Source organism: Toxorhynchites rutilus, chromosome 2 (genome assembly GCF_029784135.1).
Source record: "Toxorhynchites rutilus septentrionalis strain SRP chromosome 2, ASM2978413v1, whole genome shotgun sequence".
Lineage (NCBI taxonomy): Eukaryota > Metazoa > Arthropoda > Insecta > Diptera > Culicidae > Toxorhynchites > Toxorhynchites rutilus.
The window spans coordinates 265568752-265594836 of record NC_073745.1 but is presented as its reverse complement, the minus strand read 5'-3'; the positions used below and the strand labels follow the sequence as shown (position 1 = coordinate 265594836).

The following is a 26085-nucleotide window of genomic DNA, read 5'->3' as shown; positions in this document are numbered from 1 at the left end:
TTGATGAATATGAAAACTCGTCGTCTCATCAGTTTCGATATCAGATATCAGTGCTCAGCTATGTGTTTTTTTCCGCATCCTCTCATCAATCGCACAATTTTGCATAATCAACCAGTAAGCCGCTCCCAAATGGCCACGATAAGCTGTTAGCTCTGTTTTTATTTAATTCTGTATCCTGGAGAAGTATTCTCATAGCGATGCAAACTCCAAGACATGGTGGGCACAGTTGATGGATGGTGTTTGAACCATTGTATTGAAAATTTATTATTTCTATGTTTATTCGTCCAGCATTCGACACGCAAAGAATGATCGATTCCTGTTGTTGACACTTGTTTCAGAATTCACAATAGCTCGAAATTACTACTTTTCATTCCTTCGAAGTTACTGCAAAATATTAAATTGCATCTATTCCCTAAGTTTCACGAATAGTTATCATGTTTTCATCAGAGTTGTTAAAAGGTTGATGAGGTTGAGTTTAAGGTGGCAGCAGCGTCTGTTGCTAGCTCATCTCATAGTGATACAGATTGATTCACTATTAAATCCTAGCCGTGTTGTTTACCCTCCTCTCACCCCCATCTCTAAGGAACCCATACTCGAGCGCCCCAGAGTTGGTCTCCTAAGAGGACAAAACATAACAATTGATACTATTGGATCCCAGTCAAATGTTATCGGACATTTCTATTATGCGTTGATAAATCTTACCACAGTCAGGTGTGCAAAAAAAAACGGCTTGTCACGAATTCGACGACAAGCATTGCCAATAATATTTCTACATTTTAAATGAAAACTAGAGAACCAGTACAAACACGTAAGTATCTTCATAGAGTCACTTTCTTTTCGTTCGCAAACAACTCAAGTAATCTCGCTGTCCATATTCAAGGTCAAGTCACGACAATACAAGCCAAATAAATAATGTTAATAATGTTAAATAATAATAATGTCAAATAATTTTTTGCAATTTTCTTTTTGATAAACTGTACAGAAGATAGAGAGGAGTCTTCAACGTAGTTCGTTTCAAATGAAGAACACCGGGAGAATGATTCTGAAGAAGTTGATATAATATCGTAGATTTCAGTGCAAAAAAGGTATTCTTCTCCTGCAAGAAAAATAAACTTGAATAATCAAAGCTAATTAGGGCGGAACGGATTCAGTGGGATTATTTTGCGTTTTATCACTTTTTATTGCTTTTGTTCTCATCAGCTTCAACTTCCACTATTTTTTTAAACTCGTTTCCGGCATTACTTGAATTATCGAACATATTGTTGTACATGAAGAGGAAAATCTCCTCAAAGTTGAAACAAGTACATTCACTTACCATCATCCTGCACCATCGACACGTTAATCCGGTAATCCCGTTGTATACTTTAATGCGCTTCCGACACTTGGAGCAACGACCGTAGCAGTTGCCCTCGACCCAGTGATGTTGAAAAGTTGTAGTGGTTTTCGACTTTTTCGACTTGACGTAGGTGGCGATGCAGGATGCTGGCGCACGTTGGACACACCGCTCGTGGACCGTATATTTACACACTGTTTTTCGGCACCAAACCGCCACCGCGCAGCCACAAGCCACCGAGGACATGAAATAGATGGTCGTATATATTTATTTTGATAAAAATTGCGATCACTAGATGACGAAAAAATATGAATTCTTGTGAAAATGTGGCAAAATGGCTGAAAGCGTTGTTAATATGACATAAAGACTGTACCAACATTTTTCATTGCCGAACAAAAAAAAAAAAGAGAACAATACTATACCTACTCTGAATGTTAAAATGTCAAATTAAATTATGCTCGGGCCGCTCTGCCACCTGCGGCGAATGATATGGCGCCCCAAAACCATGGCAGTAATTTGATGGTCAGATGGCACCGAAACATGCAATGAAAATAAATACTTACACACACAGCATAGTCCTTTTTTGCCAAGCCCGACCAGCATGTTGAGGCACAAATTGCAGTAAGCTGGCTTGCTGAAGTGCTTCAGCCGCCACACGTGGTATCCGTCCTCCTTCAGGGTATTATCGACACCTTTGGCCGTCGGAAACGGGTGACGGAAGCGGTGAATTGCGCCAGTCACAATAGGACAGAAGCGTGCGCGGGAAATAAAATAAAGAACATAATTTCTCTGGCGTGACAAATTGCGATGAATTTATGGGATGATTTAGTGTTGGGGGATCCTCTGGTCGTCGAGTGCCGCGTCAGTATGTTTTGGGACCACAGAAAGATGTCGAGCGAGTGTCAAATCCCGATTATACGTAAATTAGGCATTAATCACGTTTTGTGAGTGCCGAGTAAACCTAATTATAACCATGCTGTGCAGCTGAACCCGGCAAGACAAATTGGAAGCATTATTGCATGGAAAATTTTGGCACGTTTGTGATTTTTCGTCACCGCGTAGTTACCAGGTGTCATTTAAATTCGATTTTTTTTTATTGAAAATGCACGTTCTTGAATCTTGAATAGCTTAAAATGTTTCAATCGAAGTACTGGTCACTGGAAGCCGGACATGTTTCTCTTCCAGCAATTTATGATTTTTTTTTGTTTGTTTTTGGTCAAACCTGCTTAGCGATGAATACAAATGGTAACCGGAGGGCGCTAAGTCTGGTGAATAAGCCGCATGCGGTAGTTCATCCCGGGCGTTTGCCTGGATAGTCTTGTTTGGTGCGACGGGGCATTGTCATCAAGAAAAATCCTGGTCGCTTTTAGAGCAAAGCGCAGTTCAATTCTATCAGTCGTTTTCGGTAACGTTCACACGTTCCTCATTTTCATATCCAACTCTTTGAACAACTCATAACATTGTGATTTGAGCATGTAATGAGGATTTTAGGGTTATAGCAAAAAATCCCATTTTTAATATCAAAAGAAATTTGTGGCTGCAAGAAAATGATATTTCCAATTGTATATTGTTGTTTGAGATATAAAAAAATAAGGATTGATATGAGTAGTAACCTTTTACATTAGTATACAATGGGGTGCCAATGAAAATGGTCAACTCGAGTTTCAAAAAAGTTACCCCATAAAAAAAGGTTCACCTCCTCGAAAAAAACACCCTATGCAAAATATTAGCTCAATCGGACTTAAGGAAGAGTGGTGCAAAGCGGTCAATGTTTGGGTTTTTTGAAAATCGAAAACCCAAGGGGGAAATCGAAATCGGGGTTTTCGAAATTTTTTTTTATGCCAAATGTTTTAAAATTGCATGAAACGTCGAGATCTAGTGTCATCTAAAAAAAAAAATTATGTCAAAAATTATGTTATGGCACTCTGGGACTATGGTTTTGGGTGCCAATAAAAATAGTTATCTCGATTTTTCATTCGGAATTTACTACGAAATGTTGATTTGCACGATAATATATCCTATGCAAAATATTATTAAATATTAGTAGTACTGTAAAATATGTCGGATTTTCTTTTTATTTTGCTGCATATTTGCGACACTATAACTCACGAACGACTTAACCAAACAAAACACTGTCAAGGACTATATTATAGCGCGTCATGCAATTTGAAGACATTTGGCATCAATTTTTTTTAAAAACTCCGATTTCCGGTTTTTAAAAAACTCAAATTTGATGTCTGAATGAGCTTATTTTTTGCATATTATTAGGCTGTCAAAAAAGTCCTGCGGTATTTCCGCGAGGTGTCGTTGTAAGCGCGTAGTTCTAGTTGTATTCATTGTATCGAGTCATGCTATAGTTTGTTGGAAAAGTATTTTTGCGCGCTATAATATAGTCTTTGACAGTGTTTTGTTTGGTTAAGTCGGTCGTGAGTTATAGTGTCGCAAATATGGAGCAAAATAAAGAGAAAATCCGACATATTTTACAGTACTACTATGACAAAGGCAAAAATGCATCTCAAGCTGCCAATAAAATTTGTGCAGTTTATGGACCCGATACAGTTTCCATTTCCACCGCACAACGATGGTTTCAACGTTTTCGTTCTGGTGTAGAGGTCGTCGAAGACGCGCCACGCTCCGGAAGGCCTGTCATCGAAAATTGCGACAAAATCGCTGAATTAGCCGAGAAAGACCGGCATAGTAGCAGCCGTAGCATCGGCCAAGAGCTGGTGATAAGTCATCAAACAGTTATTAACCATTTGAAGGAACTTGGATTCACAAAGAAGCTTGATGTATGGGTGCCACACACGTTGACGCAAAAAAACATCTTTGACCGTATCGACGCATATAAATCGCTGCTGAATCGCAACAAAATCGACCCGTTTCTGAAGCGGATGGTGACTGGCGATGAAAAGTGGGTCACTTACGACAACGTGAAGCGCAAACGGTCGTGGTTGAAGCCCGCTGAAGCGGCTCAGACGGTGGCCAAGCCCTCATTAACGACCAGGAAGGTGTGCTGTGTTGTGTGTTTGGTGGGATTGTCAAGGAATAATCTATTATGAGCTGCTTCCATATGGCCAAACGCTCAATTCGGACCTGTACTGCCAACAACTGGACCGCTTGAAGGTAGCACTCATGAAGAAGAGGCCATCTTTGATAAACAGAGGCCGCATTGTCTTCCATCAGGACAACGCCAGGCCACACACTTCTTTGGTGACGCGCCAGAAGCTCCGGGAGCTCGGATGGGAGGTTCTTTTGCATCCGCCGTATAGTCCGGACCTTGCACCAAGTGACTACCACCTGTTTTTGTCCATGGCGAACGAGCTAGGTAGTCAGAAGTTAGCCACAAAAGAGGCCTGTGAAAATTTGCTATCCGAGTTTTTTGCCAATAAGGAAGCGAGCTTCTATAACAGGGGTATTATGAAGTTGGCATCTCGTTGGGAACAAGTCATCGAACAAAACGGCGCATATTTGACTTAAAACAGATGATTGTAACTAATTTTATGAACAAATGAAAATTCAAAAAAATACCGCAGGACTTTTTTGACAGCCTAATATTATTGTGCAAATTAACATTTCGTAGCAAGTTCCGAACGAAAAATCGAGTTAACTTTTTTATTGACACCCTAAACCATACTTTTAGTTTCGTATTCCGAAAAAAGCCCCAGAGTGTCGATTTTTTACAATAATTTTTTTTTCGAGATGACACTAGAACTCGACGTTTCATGCAATTTGAAGACATTTGGCATCAATTATTTTTTTCGAAAACCTTAATTTCCTTTACTTCGCCCTTGGGAGATTTTTCGGTTCTTAAAAAACTCAAACTTTGACCACTATGCGACACTAGTAAATGAAGTCCAATTGAGCTGATATTTTGCACAGGGTAGTTTTTCGTGGGAATCAACATTTTCAATCAAGTTCGCTTTGAAAATTCGAGATGGCCATTTTCATTGGCACTCTAATGTATATCGTCTCCACTTTTGTATGTATATTTTCCAATATACATGTTGTCATGTGGTACACGATATACGCTAGTTATACGATTTCATGTTTGCTGGGATTTGCCACACTATTTATGAAATTACACATTCACATCAAAGAAAAGATATTTAAGTAGGAGATGTTAAAACTAAAAACTTGTAGCTTCAATATACACTTGACAAAACAATTAGAGGAACAGAATGCGAAGTCGGAAATTTTGAGTGATTTTTGACATGCTGTAACTTCGTGAAAAATAAACGCATATCGATGGGAGGTGCATCATTTTGAAGCTACAACTTTCAGGTATTAGAATATTTTTCGTACATATTTTTATCTTTGTGTGTGTAGGTGTAGTGGGCAACAATATCGGGAAGAAATGAAAAATCGATTTTTGTTTCTTTTTTCAAGAATATTCTGGACCAACACAACTTTTTGCCAACCAACTCAACAGTAAATCCAATTAACCTCATCAATCAGATTTTTCTTGGTTCCAAGAACGTTCCTGTAGAACCTTCCCACACAGAGATATTTCAGTTTGAATGAAAAATTACCGCTTCGTCTTAGATGATGAAAAAATCAATAAACAACCATCGCACCGCAAATCAAAAGGCAGTTTTGAAAACTCCAATAAATTCTGCACAAGGATAATTTGTTACTTTGACGAAAAAACAATATTTTAAATTTTTGCATCGATTTCAAAAAAGTGCCAAAAATAGGATGTTTATAGTGTTTTACAAAATCTATTGTAGTTTCGTAAATATCGCAGTAAGTTCTAATGTTTGCAGGCAAATTTTTAGCCTATTATATTCCCTAAACATCTGTGAACGTTTCATATTGATACGTTCAGCCGTTTTTTCTAGAGAGTCGCGTAGGATTTTGTACTTCTGATGCGATTGCGATTAAATGCTCCTCTAATTTACTCCAAACTTTGAAAAATCGGCTAGAAAAAACGGCTGAACGTATCAATATGAAACGTTCACAGATGTTTAAAAAAAAATCATCAAAAAAATAAGTAATAAAAAAAATTTAATTTTGAAATTTTTTTTTTGGGATTTTGAGATTCAGTACTACTCTAATTCATATTTAAATGTGTTGCTACGGCTTTTCTAGATATGCGTTTTTTTCATATTTTTTTCAGTGTTGCGCGGTACAAAAAAAATTTTTTTTTATATCTCCAAAAGTCTGGCTGGGTAATGGAATAAAAAGTCCCCCAAACCAAATCACCAACAGTATGGAAAATATTGTATAGGGTACTAAATAAAACATTTTGGCAGTAGTACCATATATTTGAGTCCTTATATGGTACACCATAGGATATATGGTGAAAAATGCACCTTTCCGTTTTTTCCACGCCATTCTCAATAGATTTGAGACAAAAATATGAAAAAAATACTGAAAGTACATCTTACTTAGGCGTATCGATCAATATATTCAAACAAATTTTTCATCAGAAAATCAAACTCTAAAAAAAATTTCAAATTAATTTTTATTCTAATTTTAACTTAAATTATTTTTTTTTTATTTTGAGATTCAGTACTATTCTAGTTTGTATTAAATTTTCTTTCCTAACGGGTGTTAAATAAAAAATGATAATTTTTAATACCTTTCAGTAACTCAAATAAAGAGCGTAAAATTTTCTTTCTCCAAGAAAATTGCTCTTTGGGCTCCCTAGAAACAGTAGGCGTGTTTGGTTTTGCTACTTTGAATTTAGTCAAAGCAAAGATGGCGTCGAAACAGCACGTGCTCCGCGAACGCATTGTACGGTTCTACGAAACGCATTTCCAGCAAGGAAAAAAAATCACGGTGGCACATTTTAAGGAAGAAAATGTACCTGTCAGTGCGGTATACCGTATCCTGGGTTCCCTGAACGTAGAGCGAAAGGTCGGTAGTGGTCGTCCGGTGACGATAATGACGAAGCAGAGGAAGACATCGTTAAAGAAGCTGTTTGACAACAAGGACGCAACCAGTCTGCGTGACACCGGTCGGAAATATGGCTGCTCCCACGTATTGATCCATCAGACCCTCAAGATGGAGGGAATCGTCTGCAGGAAGAAGACGAGGTCGCCGGAGTACACGGAGAAGCAGATTGAGACGGTTAAATCACAGTGTCGGTGGATGACCAAAAAATACCGCGGGACATCTTTCGTTCTGGACGACGAAAGCTATTTTCCGCTGTCCAAAACGCATATTCCAGGAAATGATAATTACTACTCCAGCGACAAGTCATCCACACCGCCTGAAGTGAAATACAAGTTCAAGCACATGTTTGAAAAAAAGGTTATGTCGTACATCGTCATTTCCGACCGGAGCATTTCAAAGCCTTGGTTTAAGCCGAGCGGTCTGGCAATCAACCAACAAATCTATCGAGAAGAGTGTCTCGATAAAATCCTGCTGCCGTTCCTGAACGAGCATCACGCGGATGGGAAGTACGTCTTCTGGCCGGACAAGGCGTCTTCCCATTACGCCAAGAAGACGCTGGCGTATCTAAGCCGGAAAATATATTAAAAAATTTTGTTCTGCGTTTTTAATTTTTTTTTATTATTAGATTTTTTTATGAAAAAATAGTTTGAAGATATTTATCGATACGCCATAGTAACTTTTAGTATTTTTTTCATATTTTTGTCTCAAAGCTATTGAGAATGGCGTGAAAAAAACGAAAAGGTGCATTTTTCACCATATATCCTATGGTGTACCATATAAGGACTCAAATATATGGTACTACTGCCAAAACGTTTTATTTAGTACCCTATACAATATTTTCCATACTGCTGGTGATTTGGTTTGGGGGACTTTTTACTCTCTTACCCAGCCAGACCCTTTGGAAACCTTAAAAAAATTTTTGTAGGGTAAATGATCTTGGTTTGTCCAGTCGAAAATATGATCATGGTTTGCCCACTTTTTTGAATGCTCTAATTCAGGTATTAGAATATTTTTCGTACATATTTTTATCTTTGTGTGTGTAGGTGTAGTGGGCAACAATATCGGGAAGAAATGAAAAATCGATTTTTGTTTCTTTTTTCAAGAATATTCTGGACCAACACAACTTTTTGCCAACCAACTCAACAGTAAATCCAATTAACCTCATCAATCAGATTTTTCTTGGTTCCAAGAACGTTCCTGTAGAACCTTCCCACACAGAGATATTTCAGTTTGAATGAAAAATTACCGCTTCGTCTTTGATGATGAAAAAATCAATAAACAACCATCGCACCGCAAATCAAAAGGCAGTTTTGAAAACTCCAATAAATTCTGCACAAGGATAATTTGTTACTTTGACGAAAAAACAATATTTTAAATTTTTGCATCGATTTCAAAAAAGTGCCAAAAATAGGATGTTTATAGTGTTTTACAAAATCTATTGTAGTTTCGTAAATATCGCAGTAAGTTCTAATGTTTGCAGGCAAATTTTTAGCCTATTATATTCCCTAAACATCTGTGAACGTTTCATATTGATACGTTCAGCCGTTTTTTCTAGAGAGTCGCGTAGGATTTTGTACTTCTGATGCGATTGCGATTAAATGCTCCTCTAATTTACTCCAAACTTTGAAAAATCGGCTAGAAAAAACGGCTGAACGTATCAATATGAAACGTTCACAGATGTTTAAAAAAAAATCATCAAAAAAATAAGTAATAAAAAAAATTTAATTTTGAAATTTTTTTTTTGGGATTTTGAGATTCAGTACTACTCTAATTCATTTTTAAATGTGTTGCTACGGCTTTTCTAGATATGCGTTTTTTTCATATTTTTTTCAGTGTTGCGCGGTACAAAAAAATTTTTTTTTTATATCTCCAAAAGTCTGGCTGGGTAATGGAATAAAAAGTCCCCCAAACCAAATCACCAGCAGTATGGAAAATATTGTATAGGGTACTAAATAAAACATTTTGGCAGTAGTACCATATATTTGAGTCCTTATATGGTACACCATAGGATATATGGTGAAAAATGCACCTTTCCGTTTTTTCCACGCCATTCTCAATAGATTTGAGACAAAAATATGAAAAAAATACTGAAAGTACATCTTACTTAGGCGTATCGATCAATATATTCAAACAAATTTTTCATCAGAAAATCAAACTCTAAAAAAAATTTCAAATTAATTTTTATTCTAATTTTAACTTAAATTAATTTTTTTTTATTTTGAGATTCAGTACTATTCTACTTTGTATTAAATTTTCTTTCCTAACGGGTGTTAAATAAAAAATGATAATTTTTTCAATACCTTTCAGTAACTCAAATAAAGAGCGTAAAATTTTCTTTCTCCAAGAAAATTGCTCTTTGGGCTCCCTAGAAACAGTAGGCGTGTTTGGTTTTGCTACTTTGAATTTAGTCAAAGCAAAGATGGCGTCGAAACAGCACGTGCTCCGCGAACGCATTGTACGGTTCTACGAAACGCATTTCCAGCAAGGAAAAAAAATCACGGTGGCACATTTTAAGGAAGAAAATGTACCTGTCAGTGCGGTATACCGTATCCTGGGTTCCCTGAACGTAGAGCGAAAGGTCGGAAGTGGTCGTCCGGTGACGATAATGACGAAGCAGAGGAAGACATCGTTAAAGAAGCTGTTTGACAACAAGGACGCAACCAGTCTGCGTGACACCGGTCGGAAATATGGCTGCTCCCACGTATTGATCCATCAGACCCTCAAGATGGAGGGAATCGTCTGCAGGAAGAAGACGAGGTCGCCGGAGTACACGGAGAAGCAGATTGAGACGGTTAAATCACAGTGTCGGTGGATGACCAAAAAATACCGCGGGACATCTTTCGTTCTGGACGACGAAAGCTATTTTCCGCTGTCCAAAACGCATATTCCAGGAAATGATAATTACTACTCCAGCGACAAGTCATCCACACCGCCTGAAGTGAAATACAAGTTCAAGCACATGTTTGAAAAAAAGGTTATGTCGTACATCGTCATTTCCGACCGGAGCATTTCAAAGCCTTGGTTTAAGCCGAGCGGTCTGGCAATCAACCAAATCTATCGAGAAGAGTGTCTCGATAAAATCCTGCTGCCGTTCCTGAACGAGCATCACGCGGATGGGAAGTACGTCTTCTGGCCGGACAAGGCGTCTTCCCATTACGCCAAGAAGACGCTGGCGTATCTAAGCCGGAAAATATATTAAAAAATTTTGTTCTGCGTTTTTAATTTTTTTTTATTATTAGATTTTTTTATGAAAAAATAGTTTGAAGATATTTATCGATACGCCATAGTAACTTTTAGTATTTTTTTCATATTTTTGTCTCAAAGCTATTGAGAATGGCGTGAAAAAAACGAAAAGGTGCATTTTTCACCATATATCCTATGGTGTACCATATAAGGACTCAAATATATGGTACTACTGCCAAAACGTTTTATTTAGTACCCTATACAATATTTTCCATACTGCTGGTGATTTGGTTTGGGGGACTTTTTACTCTCTTACCCAGCCAGACCCTTTGGAAACCTTAAAAAAATTTTTGTAGGGTAAATGATCTTGGTTTGTCCAGTCGAAAATATGATCATGGTTTGCCCACTTTTTTGAATGCTCTAATTCAGCGCTCCTGTGTCAAATAAGGCCTTCGAATGTTTCGAAACATATGAATGAAAGTGCCTTTTACATGATTTATAGTAGTTTGATAGTATATTTTTACGAAATCACATGTTTTAAAGGATTATAAAATACACCTTCTATTAGTGTCAATGCGCCCCTCATTCGAGCTAACTTTTAATCGATCACCAGATGATTATTTGGCACGTATTCAGACCTTTTCTGGATTACAACACTTATAAATATTGTAAACATCATGCTTGCTCACCATTTGTATCGGATTTACATAGCTAAACCATTAAATTAACGCATTTTGATGAACTCAATTCTGATCATGAGTTGTCCAATTCAATAATGTTGTTTTGTCCACATGATTTCTATGGCAACCGCTTGGCGCGCTGTTTATGTTTGTTTATGTTTGTTTATGGTGTGCTTCGCGCATAGCAGAAGTATGGTTTTTCTGTGTTGATTGTGTTGAGGTGAACACTTCTAAAATGCCCAAGAAAAGGCAATATTCTGAAGAAAGCCTAAGTTATGAATGAATCAATATGATGACAGTAAACTCAAGCAATGATAAATGCAACATCTAATTGTGAATTCGAATGTTTTCATTCAAAAATGGAGATTTCTAAAACCAGACAAACCATGATCATTTTTTTTGGGCAAACCATGATCATAATTCTTCTTTAAGGAAAATCGTTAAAAAACATAAAAATTTGAATAATTTCAACACCTTATGGTAGTATTAGCAACTAGAGACTTGGGGCTTTTCAACAAACCCAAACTCGTATCGATTATGTGTGATTTTCATGAAGAAAAATCGATTTGCATTTACTAGCTGCGTAAAAACACCCCAAATTGGACAGACCAAGATCATTTACCCTACCGCGCTACAATGAAAAAAATCGGAAAAAAATCACACATATCTAGAAAAGCCGTAGGAATACATTTAAATATGAATTAAAGTAGTACTGAATCTCTAAATCACAAATTTTTTTTTCAAGAGTTCAATATTTCTTTAGTACTTAAATTTTTGATGAAATTTTTTTTTGATAATTTTTCTTGATACACCGTAGTAAGATGCACACTCAGTATTTTTTTTCAAAATTTTTATCTCAAAGCTTTTGAGGATGGTGTGAAATACACGAAAAAGTACGTTTTTCACTATAGATCCTATGTTAAACCACATAGGGATATAAATAAACCGTCAAAATTTCTTATTTAATAACCTATACAATATTTGCCATAGAGCTGGGGATTTGGTTTGAGGGGCACTTTTTACTCCCTTACCCGTGATTACTTATCTATAATCACTGTATTAATGTGATTGCCAGCTCATCCCAATCCTTCCCGTATGTGGTAAGAGCAAACAAGGCTTCACGCGAAAAGATGAACTAAAGCAATTACGACACTCTAATCGTTTAAGATAATCTCACTGATGACTGTTTGCCGGTACAATGTTTTATAACACAGGCTGTTCAATTCAATGCCACATTCTACTCCACTTCACAGCGACGGGGGGTAAAGGGTAATCAACACTTTACTCATTTATATCGCTTCGTTCCTCCAGCTTGTCGCGCTCGAACATTTACCTATTAATCAAGGGACTTTGGAAGTGATGGAAGTGGGTGCTATTCAATTAATTAAAATCAAATATGGGCGAAGCGCGAACTCAGCTTGAACAGCTCGAGTGTGAACTTCACACTCGCGTGTATGCCTTTCATGTGATTTTACAAATAACAGTTTTGAGGTTGTTTTGGGTGAATCTTTGTCTATCAATACCATCGATCAGCAGAGGTTATCCAGGAAAAACTTCAGAAATTTCAAAATGATCAATCGACATGTTTGAGTGTATTTTGTCATGTTTGAATTTCGCTCTTCAACAGCAAGCCCGATCCACTTTATCGTGTCCGGGAAATGAGAATTGACTGACATTCGATACACAAATCCGAGGGATTCCTGTTGGAAACCATCGAATGGGGAAACCGGAATAATAATCCATCATAGAGCACACCATTGTGGCGGAACATGAAAGCTCCATCCATGGACATGTGTGTGGGCTGGGATAACGAGAAGCTGTAAAGCATACGATGATGATTTTGACGAGCGAAGACCATTCATTGACGATTGGTGTGTGAATGACTTCCGTTCCGTTTCAGGCCTCTCCATTTGTGCACATGACGATTGCATAATCCATTAGTAACGGGAAGTTTCCTTTGTTAAAAGGTACATGATTCGGAGGAAAGCCGTTATTGGCTCGCAGTGGGCTTACTGTAACGGCTTAGGAGATTATGAAACCTAGTTTACATACGATTGAAATTTCACGCAACCATACGTGACATGGGATCAATAATAGATGGCTGTTAGTAAAATCACTTTATCATGCCTCGCCATTGTTTGTTTCACCGTTCTTAGCATAATCGATTCAAGCGTTAGAAACGAGCCCATGTTATTGTTCCAGTTGGTTTTAAGGGTTCTCATTGTAATGTAAGCCACGTCAAATCTACCTATAAGCCGCGAATATAATAAAATACAATAAAAACCTTACAAACAAATTCACCAAATCACATTAGATTATATTTTATACTCGATAATATAATGCTCGAAATACAGGCTCAAATTTTATAAATCACAATCAAATATAAGATTCATAAATCATGGTTACTAATGTCAATGTCAATCTTCCGAGGTATTGGCATCTATCAAGGCATGACAGCAATTCATTTTGTGTGCTATTAGAACTTTAATTGAAAACCAACGTTATAGGATTTTCGAAGGGATAAATGTGGCGTAAACTTTTCAAAGCTAAGATGGCCAGAATCGTTTCGGGCTTCGACAAATATTGAGCACATGAGTTCTTGCGGATTACAGTGCTGAGAGGATTCAAACATTAAGTTGGGACGGGAACAAAACAAAATGTATGTATCGCTTTCGTTCGGATCGGAGGGTGTACAATGCGTGATGTTTTAACAATCCCAAATGATTGACCATTGTGGATGGAGTCACCAGCAAACATAAATATCCAATATGCTATTCGTCCTATATACATTACCTAACAGCACCAATAGTGGGATAGTGGTTAGTCCGCCTCGTTGCCACTCTTCCAGCGAAACACATCCATCACCGTCGTAATCGATTTCTGTCATCATATCTTGCAGGATCTGAAACCGGAGAGAGAAATAGGTGAATGCACACACATTTTCGGTAATGCCCTGCTCACATCCGAAGCTGGGGGCGAATGGAGAACAAACAACTTAATTAGAAAAGGAAGATAAAAAAAACGGCCATTAGCCAAGTTTCCGAGTGTGGGCGCGATACGTTTCATACAGCACAGCACATTCGGCTCGCGTGTCCTTCCCATTCCAGGCGAACCTTGTTTCCCAGCACGAAGATCCACATACTTTAGTTTGACTTACCGGCCTCAGTTCCGTTACGTCCCAGCCGAGGTATTCCGCGACCGACATCATCTGATTTACGATTGCGTCCGTTTCGGTGGTGTCCAACACGCCGTTGCCATCGGTGTCGTACAGCCGGAACATGACTGGATGAGAGATAGTGGATAGAAAAGACAGCAGTTTGAGATGGTTGGATACCCAAACAGCGCAGTAAGGCTATTTGCACGGTACAAGAAAGAGATTTATTTTTATTTCGGAGTACTTTCTGTCTAGAATGGTCCCGTTTGTGGTTTACCTTTTTGACTTCAAGACGTATAATAAGCAACGGCATCTGAATGAATTAGTTTCGTCCATTTAAAAGTTTTATCTTCCAACAAATACTTTGTCCAAGGAGTATCACCAACGAGGAGTACGCGAGCATTTTTTAAACTCTTTGTGGTAATTTGTCTGCTGTCAGCCACCACAGTAAGAAACCATGCCAATCTTATATTTTACTCAACCAAGTATCAATTTATATTTATATTATATTGAATGGCGTTAACGTTTCCTATGGAACTTTTGCTGTCTTAACGTATGCATTAACTAGCGTCATTTATTAATATTTAGTTAAAATTTCTTAATCCAAATAACACGCCTTGAATGTATTCCGAGGGGCAAGCTCTAGAATACGCGTGACCACAGTGCAAGTCGATGGAAATTTCTTTGACGAAAAATCCCCCGGCCAGAACGGGAATCGAACCCGAACACCCGGCATGTCAATGTGAGACGCTAACCACTCGGCCACGGGTGCACTAAGTATCAATTCATGCGTTTGCTAAACGAAGCTTGATGTCTAGTGAACCTGAGTAATAGATAACGGTACTCAGTATTTGTTTATTTGTTTGAATTTAAATTCATCTGACAACATCGTCTTAATGAAATAAAATACTTATAACTAGTTAAAAACACATTAATACATGACATTAAGCACATTAGAATTCTCGATCCTGTTTCTGAAGCGTTGTGATGGTTCTCCGAAATAAAAAAAATGTTCTTCTAATGAAAATGTCCTTATCATTCCCGTTATCGGTTCATGCTGACCAAACGTTGAACGATGCGGGAACGGTTGCAGCAAATACGAGGAGCGTAGGATTCGGCTGGGAGCGCGAAAGTTAACCATCTCTAGCAAGTTAGGTGCATCTAATTCACCACAAATTAGTTTGGCAACGAAAGTGGCTTGTTGAATACGCCTACGACGTTCAAGAGTATCCAGATTCAGTAATCGACATCTAGCTATATATGGCAGCAGATTCCGTGGATCACGCCAAGGTAGATGCCTGAGCGCTCTACGGATGAAGCGTTTCTGGATTCGTTCAATCCTGAAGCTCCACATGTGTTGGTAAGGGTTCCAAACTACCGATGCGGTTTCAAGAATTGGCCTTACAAGAGAACAGTAGAGTGACTTCAGGCAGTAAGGATCGGTGAAGTCCCTAGATATTCTTGAAATGAACCCAAGCTGACGATTAGCTTTAGTGATCAGCGCAGAGCGGTGTGCGTCGAAGGTGAGTTTAGAGTCGAGTGCTACACCCACGTCGTTGACCTGACTTACTCTCTCCAAGATGATATCATCAATCATGTACTCAAATATAATTGGCTGTCTTTTTCGATAAACACTCATGATCACACACTTAGTAATGCTGATGGTAAGTTTGTTCAGCCGGCACCAGCATTCGAACTGGTCAAGCAAGCTCTGCAACCGAAGGCAATCCTCAAGAGTTTTGATAGCCAGATAGATCTTCAAATCGTCTGCGTAGATCGATACACCGCCGGATGCGAGAATAAGCGACACGTCGTTGTAAAATATCGCAAACAGCAGTGGCCCTAGATTGCTGCCTTGTGGAACTCCCGAACAAACAGCAAACGGATATGAAGTGTGAGACTGGAGCTTAACAAGGAGCGTCCTTCCAGAAAGGTATGACCGCAGCCAGTAGATGAATCCTTCAAAAGCACCAAGACGAGATAGTTTACTCAACAGGATGCGGTAGTCAATTCGGTCGAAAGCGGCTTTTATGTCGGTATAAATAGCATCAACTTGAGCTCGTTCTTCAAGGCGGTTGACACAAAACGATGAGAACTCTAGAAGATTTGTGCTAACCGAGCGTCCTGGCATAAAACCATGTTGTATTGGTGAGATATAACTCTTCACTTCGAAGAAGACCACATCGTTCACGATCATCTCAAATAGCTTAGATGCGGCAGAAAGGCTGGTTATCCCGCGATAGTTGATCACGTTGCACTTGTCTCCTTTTTTGAAGACGGGAAACATATAGGAGTGCTTCCACACATCTGGGAAGATTCCTTGATCCAGCGAAGCTGTGCAGATACGGGAGAGTGGCAAAGCCGAAGCTGATGCACAGCGACAGAAAACTATTGCTGGAATGCCATCTGGGCCAGGAACTGTTGACCGTTTCAACTTTTTTACGCTTCTCTCAATCATCTGTGGAGTAACAGTGAATGACCGCAAGTTTATTAAAGCCTGCGGAACATTAGCTGTAGCACATTTGGCTTCGGACGGGGTGGCTGCATCGGCTACAAACACTGAAGCAAAGTGTTTTGAGAACAAATCACACGTTTCAGGAACAGAGGACGACTCTCGATCTCCCAAGAATACCTTAGACAGGATATCTGCAGTTTTCCGCTTGGAGTTTACAAACTTCCAGAAACTTCTTGGATTCCTGCGCAAGTTCGTCTGGACACGAAGTACGTATGATTTGTAGAGAGTTGCGTTAAGACTGCGGTATGCATTGCTAGCGAGTTGAAAGTTGTGTTTTGTTTCAAAAGTTCGTCGACGACGGAATTTTTGTCGCGCCTTAGAACACGTAGGAGTGGAGTACTCCATGCTGGAGACATCTGAGTTTTTTTTTGGGAGTATTTGTTACTAGCCAGCTACAGACAATTTCGCAAAAGCGCGTCGCCATGTTGTTAACGTCCTGACCAAGAACACTCCAATCGCAGCTACACAGAAACTCATTGAATGCAGCGAAATCAATTTTAGAGTAATTTAATGGTTTTTCGGCTTCGTTACGATCCTCAGCAGCCGACACTACTCCACCTGTGGCTGATAACGACAGTTCTAATGGTGGATGGTGCAGATCCACCGGTAACAGTGGCGATACGGATTCGCTAATAGCTATGTTAATGTCGGGTACGCAGAAAACCAGATCGAATGTGCGGCCACGAAAATTGGGAATGAAGTTGCGTTGCTGGAGATCGAGAAAGGTGACTCTATCTAATAGAGCAGCACTCGCAGCGGTAGTCAACGAGGGGTTCAGGTCAACAACAGAATCGGCATGCAGTTCCCACGCAATATGAGGCTGATTATAGTCACCACATATTAGGATTGTGTCATCAGAAGACGCACGGTCATACAACTCGCGCACACAAGCTAAATGGGAATCATAAGCCCCTACGTCACGACTGCGGTCGGAAGGAATGTATACTACGCACTACGTATCAAACAAAGTAGTCACCCACACAAGACAACGCACAGTGTGTTGAGTGCATAGGGATGTGGGACAAAAATCATAACAGCAGAATTTAGCCATTGTAACACTTCGCTGTGACGGAAAAGATTGTTCATAAGTATCAGAACTACTGTTTGCATAAGTGTCTCATGTTATTTGAAGAATCGCATAAGTATCTCAAGCGACAAAATCTTTGTTTTTCTAAAACGAAAAGTTCTGATAATCTTGGACCACAGAAATCATTATTTGAATAACTACTGGTTCAAATTATGTTGAAGTAGTTTTTTTTTAAAGAGCAAAATAATTGTTTGTATAACTGTGTTATGTAATCTGAATAATCTAATGTAAAAATTTTGATTTACTCTTGTAGAGGGTTTCGAAAGATTTCACACGAAGACGAATTATAAAATATAATTTTTATATAAAAACAGGAAGTGGGTTATATATATGGTATAACCGCAAGGGTGACGTAGGACTATCGTTGATTTAGAGATCATTTGTTTGAAGTTGAATCTAAATCCATCCTGAATGAATGAATAAATAAATATTTGGGTGACTTCAAAAACGAGAGTGTTACTTTGAAGACTCAAGGTTTTATGCATCCAATATTGGATACAAAAAACCTTGTTCTGAAGAATAATCTTCAGAAGCTTTCCTGTTAACTGCACTTGATTGACAAATCACAAAACCAAATGTATGTGGTCGCAGTATTATATGGATAGAAAACATTAAAATAAACTCGCTTGAATGTAATTTTCAATTCCAAGGGGAACTGGCAGATTATTTTTCAGCAGCGATCATTTCTTTCCAGGTTTCCTCTCGATAACCAGCAAACGAAAAGAGTTGCGCGCGTGTATGTGTGTGTGTGTGGCGGCTGCTTCTATGTCTTCCCGAGGAACCGTATTCCGATGCTGATACTCTCTTGGTCACCTTCTCTTCTCCTTCTGATCGATCGGCTTTTCTTCGCTCCCTCACAGTTAAAACAAACTGATTGCATTTCAGGTCAGGTCAAGCCAGGTAATGAATACCTCGATCCCTCGCCGTTCAGCTCGTTCAGTAACGATGTTGTCTTGTCGATGTCCTCAGGCGTCGTGCACAAATTACCTAACGCAAAAATCCGGATTTTGAACCTCCCCCCCCTTTCGTCACGCAACATCTAACCCCTCCCCCCTTATCGCGTTACGTAATTTGTGCACGACGCCTCACGAAAAATGAATGGGTTTCACCACCAGAATATCATTTCAGTATGCTTTTCGTGCGTGATTGAATCGAGAGAAGGTGTGGTTTACGATGGCAATTTGGAAGGCAAACTAGAGGAGAATGAACTCTCTGAGTATGAAAATTTCGGCGACTGAGCAATAATCGATTGAAAATTATATAATTTTGGTGATACGAAACATTTTCCGTTTTTCATGTTATGCATCCATTATTGGATACGAAAATATCCTACTGATGGGAAAGAATAATCTTCAGAAGCTTTCCAGTTAATTACACTTGATTGAAACATTACGAAATCAAATGTATTTGGTCGCTGTGTTCGCCATATAATTAGAAAACATTAAAATAAACTCTTTCGCATGGATGTATTCTTCAATTCCCAGGGAACTGGCAGATTATTTTTCAGCAACGATTAGATCTTTCCGGAATTTTCTCGATGCTGTATGGCATCCAAACGAAAATTCTCGTTTCAGTTTGTCCTGCAAAAAACTTTTCTGAACTCTAATCCATCAAATTTGGAGCCCTGAAAAGGGCCGTTGATTATATGCTAAGCTAATATAGCACCCTCTCCTTGGATTCGACGGGCCAGCTGAATGTCCTTGGGCATGATGTGACGCGTTTTACGTGGATAGCACACAAATTTGTATCTTCGAATAAGCCTCCTGCAGCGTCATAACCGCGGAACTTTGGAAGCGCAAGTCGGTTTTGAAGTCCTGAGCAATTCCACGATCCAAATGCTGCAAAGGTAGCTTGCGGATCAGCAATTCGGTCGACTTCCGATAGCGATGAATTTCACGCAAAGTTCCCGGTCGATAGCGATGTGGCTTCTTCACCAATCCTGCGGCTGGTGCGCTTATCCGAGCTGCTTTCGTGTGCCTTACCACTGAAAGACTAACCTGCTATCTGCTTGGTCCCAAACAAACGAGTCGTCACGGTGCGAGAGTAGAGTAAGAAATGAACGAAAGCAAAGGAAGCGTCATTTTATAACCTGTTTTCGAAGCTATCATTAAGCTATTGAAACAATTTTCCGACTCAATAAATCTTTTGTATGAAATGATTATCACTGTTCCGTTGATCCGAAGCAGAATGAATCACGCTTAAAGAAGGAATGGATTTTTTCTTGGAATTTACTCAGCAAAAATAATGCCCTTTCCCAACACTTAAAAACGACAAACGGTAAACAGTTTCATCAAAGTGATTTCTTCGATATGGGGATATATTCACTACATCATGTCATGTATTTCATATTCTTCACTATCAAATCCATATCAATGGCACCTATCGGTATCGAATTATCATCGACACCACGATTTTCGCTAAATGCTCCTTTCAGTTCGGCCTGTAAAAAACTTTTCTGAACTCTAATCCATCAAATTTGGAGCCCTGAAAAGGGCTGTTGATTATATGCTAAGCTAATATAGCACGCTCTCCTCGGATACGATGGGCCAGCTGGATGTCCTTGGGCATGATGTGACGCGTTTTGCATGGATAGCACACAAATTGGTATCTTCGAATAAGCCTCCTGCAGCGTCATAACCGAGGAACTTTGGAAGCGCAAGTCGGTTTTGAAGTCCTGAGCAATTCCACGAACCAAATGCTGCAAAGGTAGCTTGCGGATCAGCAATTCGATCGACTTCTGATAGCGACGAATTTCATGCGAAGTTCCCGGTCGATAGCGATGTGGCTTCTTCACGCTTCCTGCGGCTGGTGCGCTTATCCGAGCTGCTTTCGTGGTGCCTTACCGCCGAAGGACTAACGAGCTGTCTGCTTAGTCCCGATGAAACAAGTCCTCACGGTGCGAGAGTAGAGTAAGAAATGAACGAAAGCAAGGGAAATGTCATTTTATAAAACATAAAAGAATCGAATGTAAACCCCACCCTCTTTATTATATAAGCTTACTGTATACTCACGAATATAATAAGGGTGGGATTTAGATTCTATACTTTTATGGTTTATAAAATGACGCTTCCTTTGCTTTCGTTCATTTCTTACTCTACTCTCGCACCGTGAGGACTCGAGCTCGTTAGTCTTTCGCAGACAGCTCGTTAGTCATTCGGTGGTAAGGCACACGAAGTCAGCTCGGATTAGCGCACCAGTAGCAGGATAGGTGGAGAAGCCACATCGCTATCGACCGGGAACTTTGCGTGAAATTCATCGCTATCAGAAGTCGACCGAATTGCTGATCCGCAAGCTACCTTTGCAGCATTTGGATCGTGGAATTGCTCAGGACTTCAAAACCGACTTGCGCTTCCAAAGTTCCGCGGCTATGACGCTGCAGGAGGCTTATTCGAAGATACCAATTTGTGTGCTATCCATGCGAAACGCGTCACATCATGCCCAAGGACATCCAGCTGGCCCATCGTATCCGAGGAGAGCGTGCTATATTAGCTTAGCATATAATCAACGGCCCTTTTCAGGGCTCCAAATTTGATGGATTAGAGTACAGAAAAGTTTTTTACAGGCCGAACTGAAAGGAGCATTTAGCGAAAATCGTGGTTTCGATAATAATTCGTTACCGATAGGTGCCATGGATATGGATTTCTTAATGAAGAATATGAAATACATGACATGATGTAGTGAATATATCCGAAGAAATCACTTTGGTGAAACTGCATTATAAAATTATTTGTGTACGATTGCCGCAATCGATAGTCGACTCTAATTTGCGCTGGGTAATTTCCTCGGAGGACTCGATTCCTCCTTTGAACATTAATAATCTCTTTCTGGCAAAACGATGTGGTATGAATCACATTATTTGAATGATAGAATGAAGAAGTTTTCTGCCAATTTCCTTCAACCTCCAAACGTATCTTTCTCCCGTTTGTCGTTTTCGCGTTCGCTAATCCTTTCTCACAACACCCATTTCTCGTTTGAGAAATTGTTGAGTAAACATTGTTTGCCAGTGCGCGTAGAGCGGGAATTCCTAAAGATTCATTGCACCTCTAATAAATTGCCGAAAGACGTGGTCTTACATTGATCGCACTTGATTGAAAAAATCCAAAACGAAATGTATTTGGTCGCAGCATTATATGAGTAGAAAGCAAATAATCGCTCGAAAATGACTTGATTTTCGCGATGTGAAACATTTTCCGTTTTTCATGTTATGCATCCAATATTGGATACGATAATTTCCACTGATGGGGAAAAAAATTATTCAGAAGCTTTCCTGTTAATTGCGATTGATTGAAAAATAACAAAACCAAATGTATTTGGTTGCAGTGTTATATGGATAGAAAACATTAAAATAAACTCTTTCGCATGAATGTATTTTTCAATTCCCAGGGGAACTGGCAGATTATTTTTCAGCAACGATGATAGCAACGAGAATTCCGCGCGTGTATGTGTGTGTGTGTATGTGTGTGTGGCGGCGGCTCCGATGTTTCAAGCGAAACCGTGGCATCACTCTCCTCCTGATGGATTCCCTTTTGGCCTTAGGTGCACAAACAGGCTCTTGGTGACACCGTTCATCAGCGTTTTCATGATAAACGAAATTAGCTTCACAACAACAGCGACAACATGCTCCAATCGCTGTTCAATCATAACTGAGTGGGTTTACGAGCGGCGCTCGCTTATATACCGATTGGTGATTTCAATAGCCTGTTTTGAAAGCAATTTTAAGACTATTGAAACAAGTTTTTGGATGAAAAAGTTACAAGTATATGACGCGTAGACATTTTATCTTTCAAATGAAGTGTTTATCATACCATTTCGTTCAGTTGTTTAAGAGCTATTAACGCTCAAAATCTCGGTCTCCAGCGTAACGCTTTCGTTCTCGAAACTTTGGTTTTACACCCCGGTATAGAAATGAAAGACGTAGTCCTACGTCAAAACACCACATCAAAACACATTGTTAAGTTAACAGATATACATAGTTTAGAAAAAAATAAACACAATGTTTATTTTTCATAATTTTGTATTTATCATTGCTTTTTCAAGGAAAAATAATTCCGACCAGTACGACACCCATGCCCAAATTTAATACGACCGCAAAGGGTTTAACGACCATGGACGTTGTTCGAAACCCATTTAGCTCAGAATTGACAGTGAGATGGTACTTGAAAATCGTTGTTCAGCTCGTTTTGATATTTGTTTTGTCAGCCATCAGCAGTATTTATGAACACATTAAGTCGATTTTCTTGAAACTGTATATGTGAGCGTTACAATGCTTTATATATTTTATTTGTGAGTTTATTTGATACCCATATACTATCAAACATATATAATTTTCTATCGATCTGGATTTTTGGTGGGATATTTTATAATGGGGATGGGGATCTTACAAACCATTCTTACTTTCAAATGCAAGATAGACGAGAAAGAAAATTGTATTGTGAGTGTGGTTCTATTTAGACTGAAAGGCTGAAAGCTTAATAAACGTAGAATTTAAGGAAGATTTGTTCACTGATTGGCGTATTCACCCCTATTTGAAATCAAAGTATACTAATATTAAAAGTTATTTTAAAAATTTCGGTATTCCAGTCAAGACTACGTGAAATTAGGTAATTAGTAGACCATTTTGCCATTTCAGTATCATTGATTTATTTTTTAGAAAAAAAAACAAAAAAATAATTTTGTTTCTAAATGGATACTTTTAGGGTATGACATAATGGAATCCACTTGCGTAAATTTGTTTCACCGTGTTTTCTTCATCTATCCACCCATCGGTTTTGACAGCTGGTTGTTTACATCAAACACAAACATAAATTTCGTCAACACTTCTTGCGTAGTGACATGTGTTTGACGCTGAGGAAGCTTGCGGAAAATGTTTGGAAAGCAGAACGGGATGTGAGGAAAAATCCACTCGGGCGATTAAAGAAAGGTTGGATCTGCACCTTTCTAATCGCGCCATTCGATGAGGCTTGGTGGAATGGGACCTGAAGAGCTACTTCGCCAAAAAGCGACCGATGATCAGCAATGTCAATCAAAAATGATTTAAGTTTGCAAGAAATCATGTCAAAAAGCCGCTGAAGTTCTGGAATCACGTTATTTGATCGGACGAGTTGAAGTTCAAGTTGTTTAACAAGAAAAGGCGACTCCGAGTGTGGCGGGAGAACGACGAAGACTTCCAAGATCGGCATCTACAATCGACTATGAAGCACGGTGGTGGAAGCATCATGTTGTGAGGCTGTATCTCGTGGGCTGTGGTGGGATATTATGCCGATTTTTACATCGACATTTTGTACGAGAACCTGGAAGAATCAATGCTGATAATGAGGATAAACTGGAGGATAACTATACTTTCCAGCAAGATAATGACCCGAAGCATACTGCGAAGAAAACAGCAGCATTCTTCCGATCGGCCCGTACCAAACCAATGGTGTGGCCGCCCCAAAGCCCCGACTTGAATCCTATTAAGAATTTATGGGCGATTTTGAACAACAAGGCAAAACTGACGGTACGAACAATCAAAACTATATTGCTGCGAAGAAGAAGGCTTTGGACGAGCTGGACCCCCAACACCTTCGGAACCCTGTGAAGAGTATGCCAAAGCATTATTAGTTGGTTATCGAGGACAAAGGGGTCATATTGACTATCAATTATTTGGTTTTATTATTTTTTAAAATAAACCATGAAGCGGATTTATTTATATCATACCCTAAAAGTACCCATTCAAGAACAAAAGTCATTTTTTGTTTTTCCGAAAAATAAATCAACGATACTGAAAAGGTAACATGGTCTACTAGTTACCTACTTTCACGTAGTATTGACCGGAATACTGAAAAGATTGAAACAACTTTGTTTATGGCTGTTGAACATTAATGATTTATTCAAGTAATTAGAGTTCTGTTTCAAAACATATAAATGAACTTTGTTCCATGATTTGTCAACAATAGATGAACGTAGACTCTAGAATATAGGTGTATATATATAGAATATACAATATACAATATACAATCTTATTTCGACTTCAAGTTTGCTAATATGGAAAATTTTTACGTTTTGGGTATTAGATTTTTTATTTATTTATGATGGTTCTTGAGAGATTAGATTTTCTTCACAATTTTCGCCAATAAACTCGATCTATGACTGCAGTTCTCCAACTCCCGGCTGCACCGATTCTCGCCAAGTCCTGCTCCACCTGGTCCAACCACCTCGCTCGTTGGGCTCCTCTTCTTCTTGTTCCTACCGGATTCGATGCGAACACCATCTTTGCAGGGCTGCTGTCCGACAATCTTGCAACATGCCCTGCCCATCGCACTCGTCCAGCCTTGACGATTTCTGGATGCTGGGTGCAGCGGAAGTCGAATATCGTATTCCGATGCCATTTTGGAATCGAAGATGATGACTTCACACGTTTTTGCACAGATACGTGCGCATGCACACACAGATGCATACATAGAGTAAATCAAATGTTTCTGATAGCAAAATCAAATGCGTTCTCCCGGTAGTGAGCGCCGCACGATGAGCCAGAATTGTGCGAGTCATTGATGGCAAGCGTCAGAATGAACGTGCTCAATAATTTCAAAGTAAAAACAGGGGGTTTGTTTCGAACCACTTTTGGAGGTCGGTTCAGGACCACCTCGACTTTTCCAAATAACAACATGTCGTGTACTACAGGTAACAGGTAAATATAATTTATATAGCTTATTCTGATGAACCATAAGCAATGAAAATTCCTTGTTTAGTAATGTTTCGCAATCTAAAAAAACATTGAATTCATTTTTCATACAAGTAAAAAATATTTCTGTTCTGTTTTTGAAGCAATAAAAAGGCAAAATTAGAGCAAAAAAAAAAACACGTTGTGACACCTTTCATTTGATACTACTGAATATTCGGTAGGAAGCAACGTTCCCGAGATACAAGGAGCATCACCGGACGGGTTATGACCACCTTCCTCCATAGGTTGGACTTTTTGAAGGGGAAGGGGAGACCTCAGAGGAAAGTTGGAAGTATTCAGGTTAATCTATATAAATAAAAATGTGAGGAAAAATCTGTTGGTAAGCGGAGAACCCAAAGAAGAGATTTCGCTTTTAGCCTTCTGTATTTTGCTGCATTTGTCTCTTCCCGTAGATCAATATAGCGGAGGGAAAAATCGAAAAATCCTGAAGGAAGGTCGGGAAATTCGGAAATTTGAATTCCCATATGTTCTACAATTAGCTAAGCGTTGTTAGTCCATTTGATGTTGGCGCTAAC

General features: G+C 39.1%; 1 protein-coding gene across 2 annotated transcripts in view; it reads right to left on the bottom strand.

Annotated features, from left to right (window-relative positions):
* The window catches only part of LOC129764189 (diacylglycerol kinase 1), a 357758-nt gene that overhangs the window by 46188 nt on the left and 285485 nt on the right, over positions 1-26085 (bottom strand). For both annotated transcript variants that reach the window (XM_055763040.1, XM_055763042.1), the window contains exons 10-13: positions 14252-14376; positions 13888-13996; positions 1897-2025; positions 1316-1527 (exon numbers count right to left, since the gene is read on the bottom strand). In XM_055763040.1, the coding sequence (XP_055619015.1) occupies positions 1316-1527; positions 1897-2025; positions 13888-13996; positions 14252-14376 (575 nt within the window). The remainder of the gene's footprint in view (positions 1-1315; positions 1528-1896; positions 2026-13887; positions 13997-14251; positions 14377-26085) is intronic.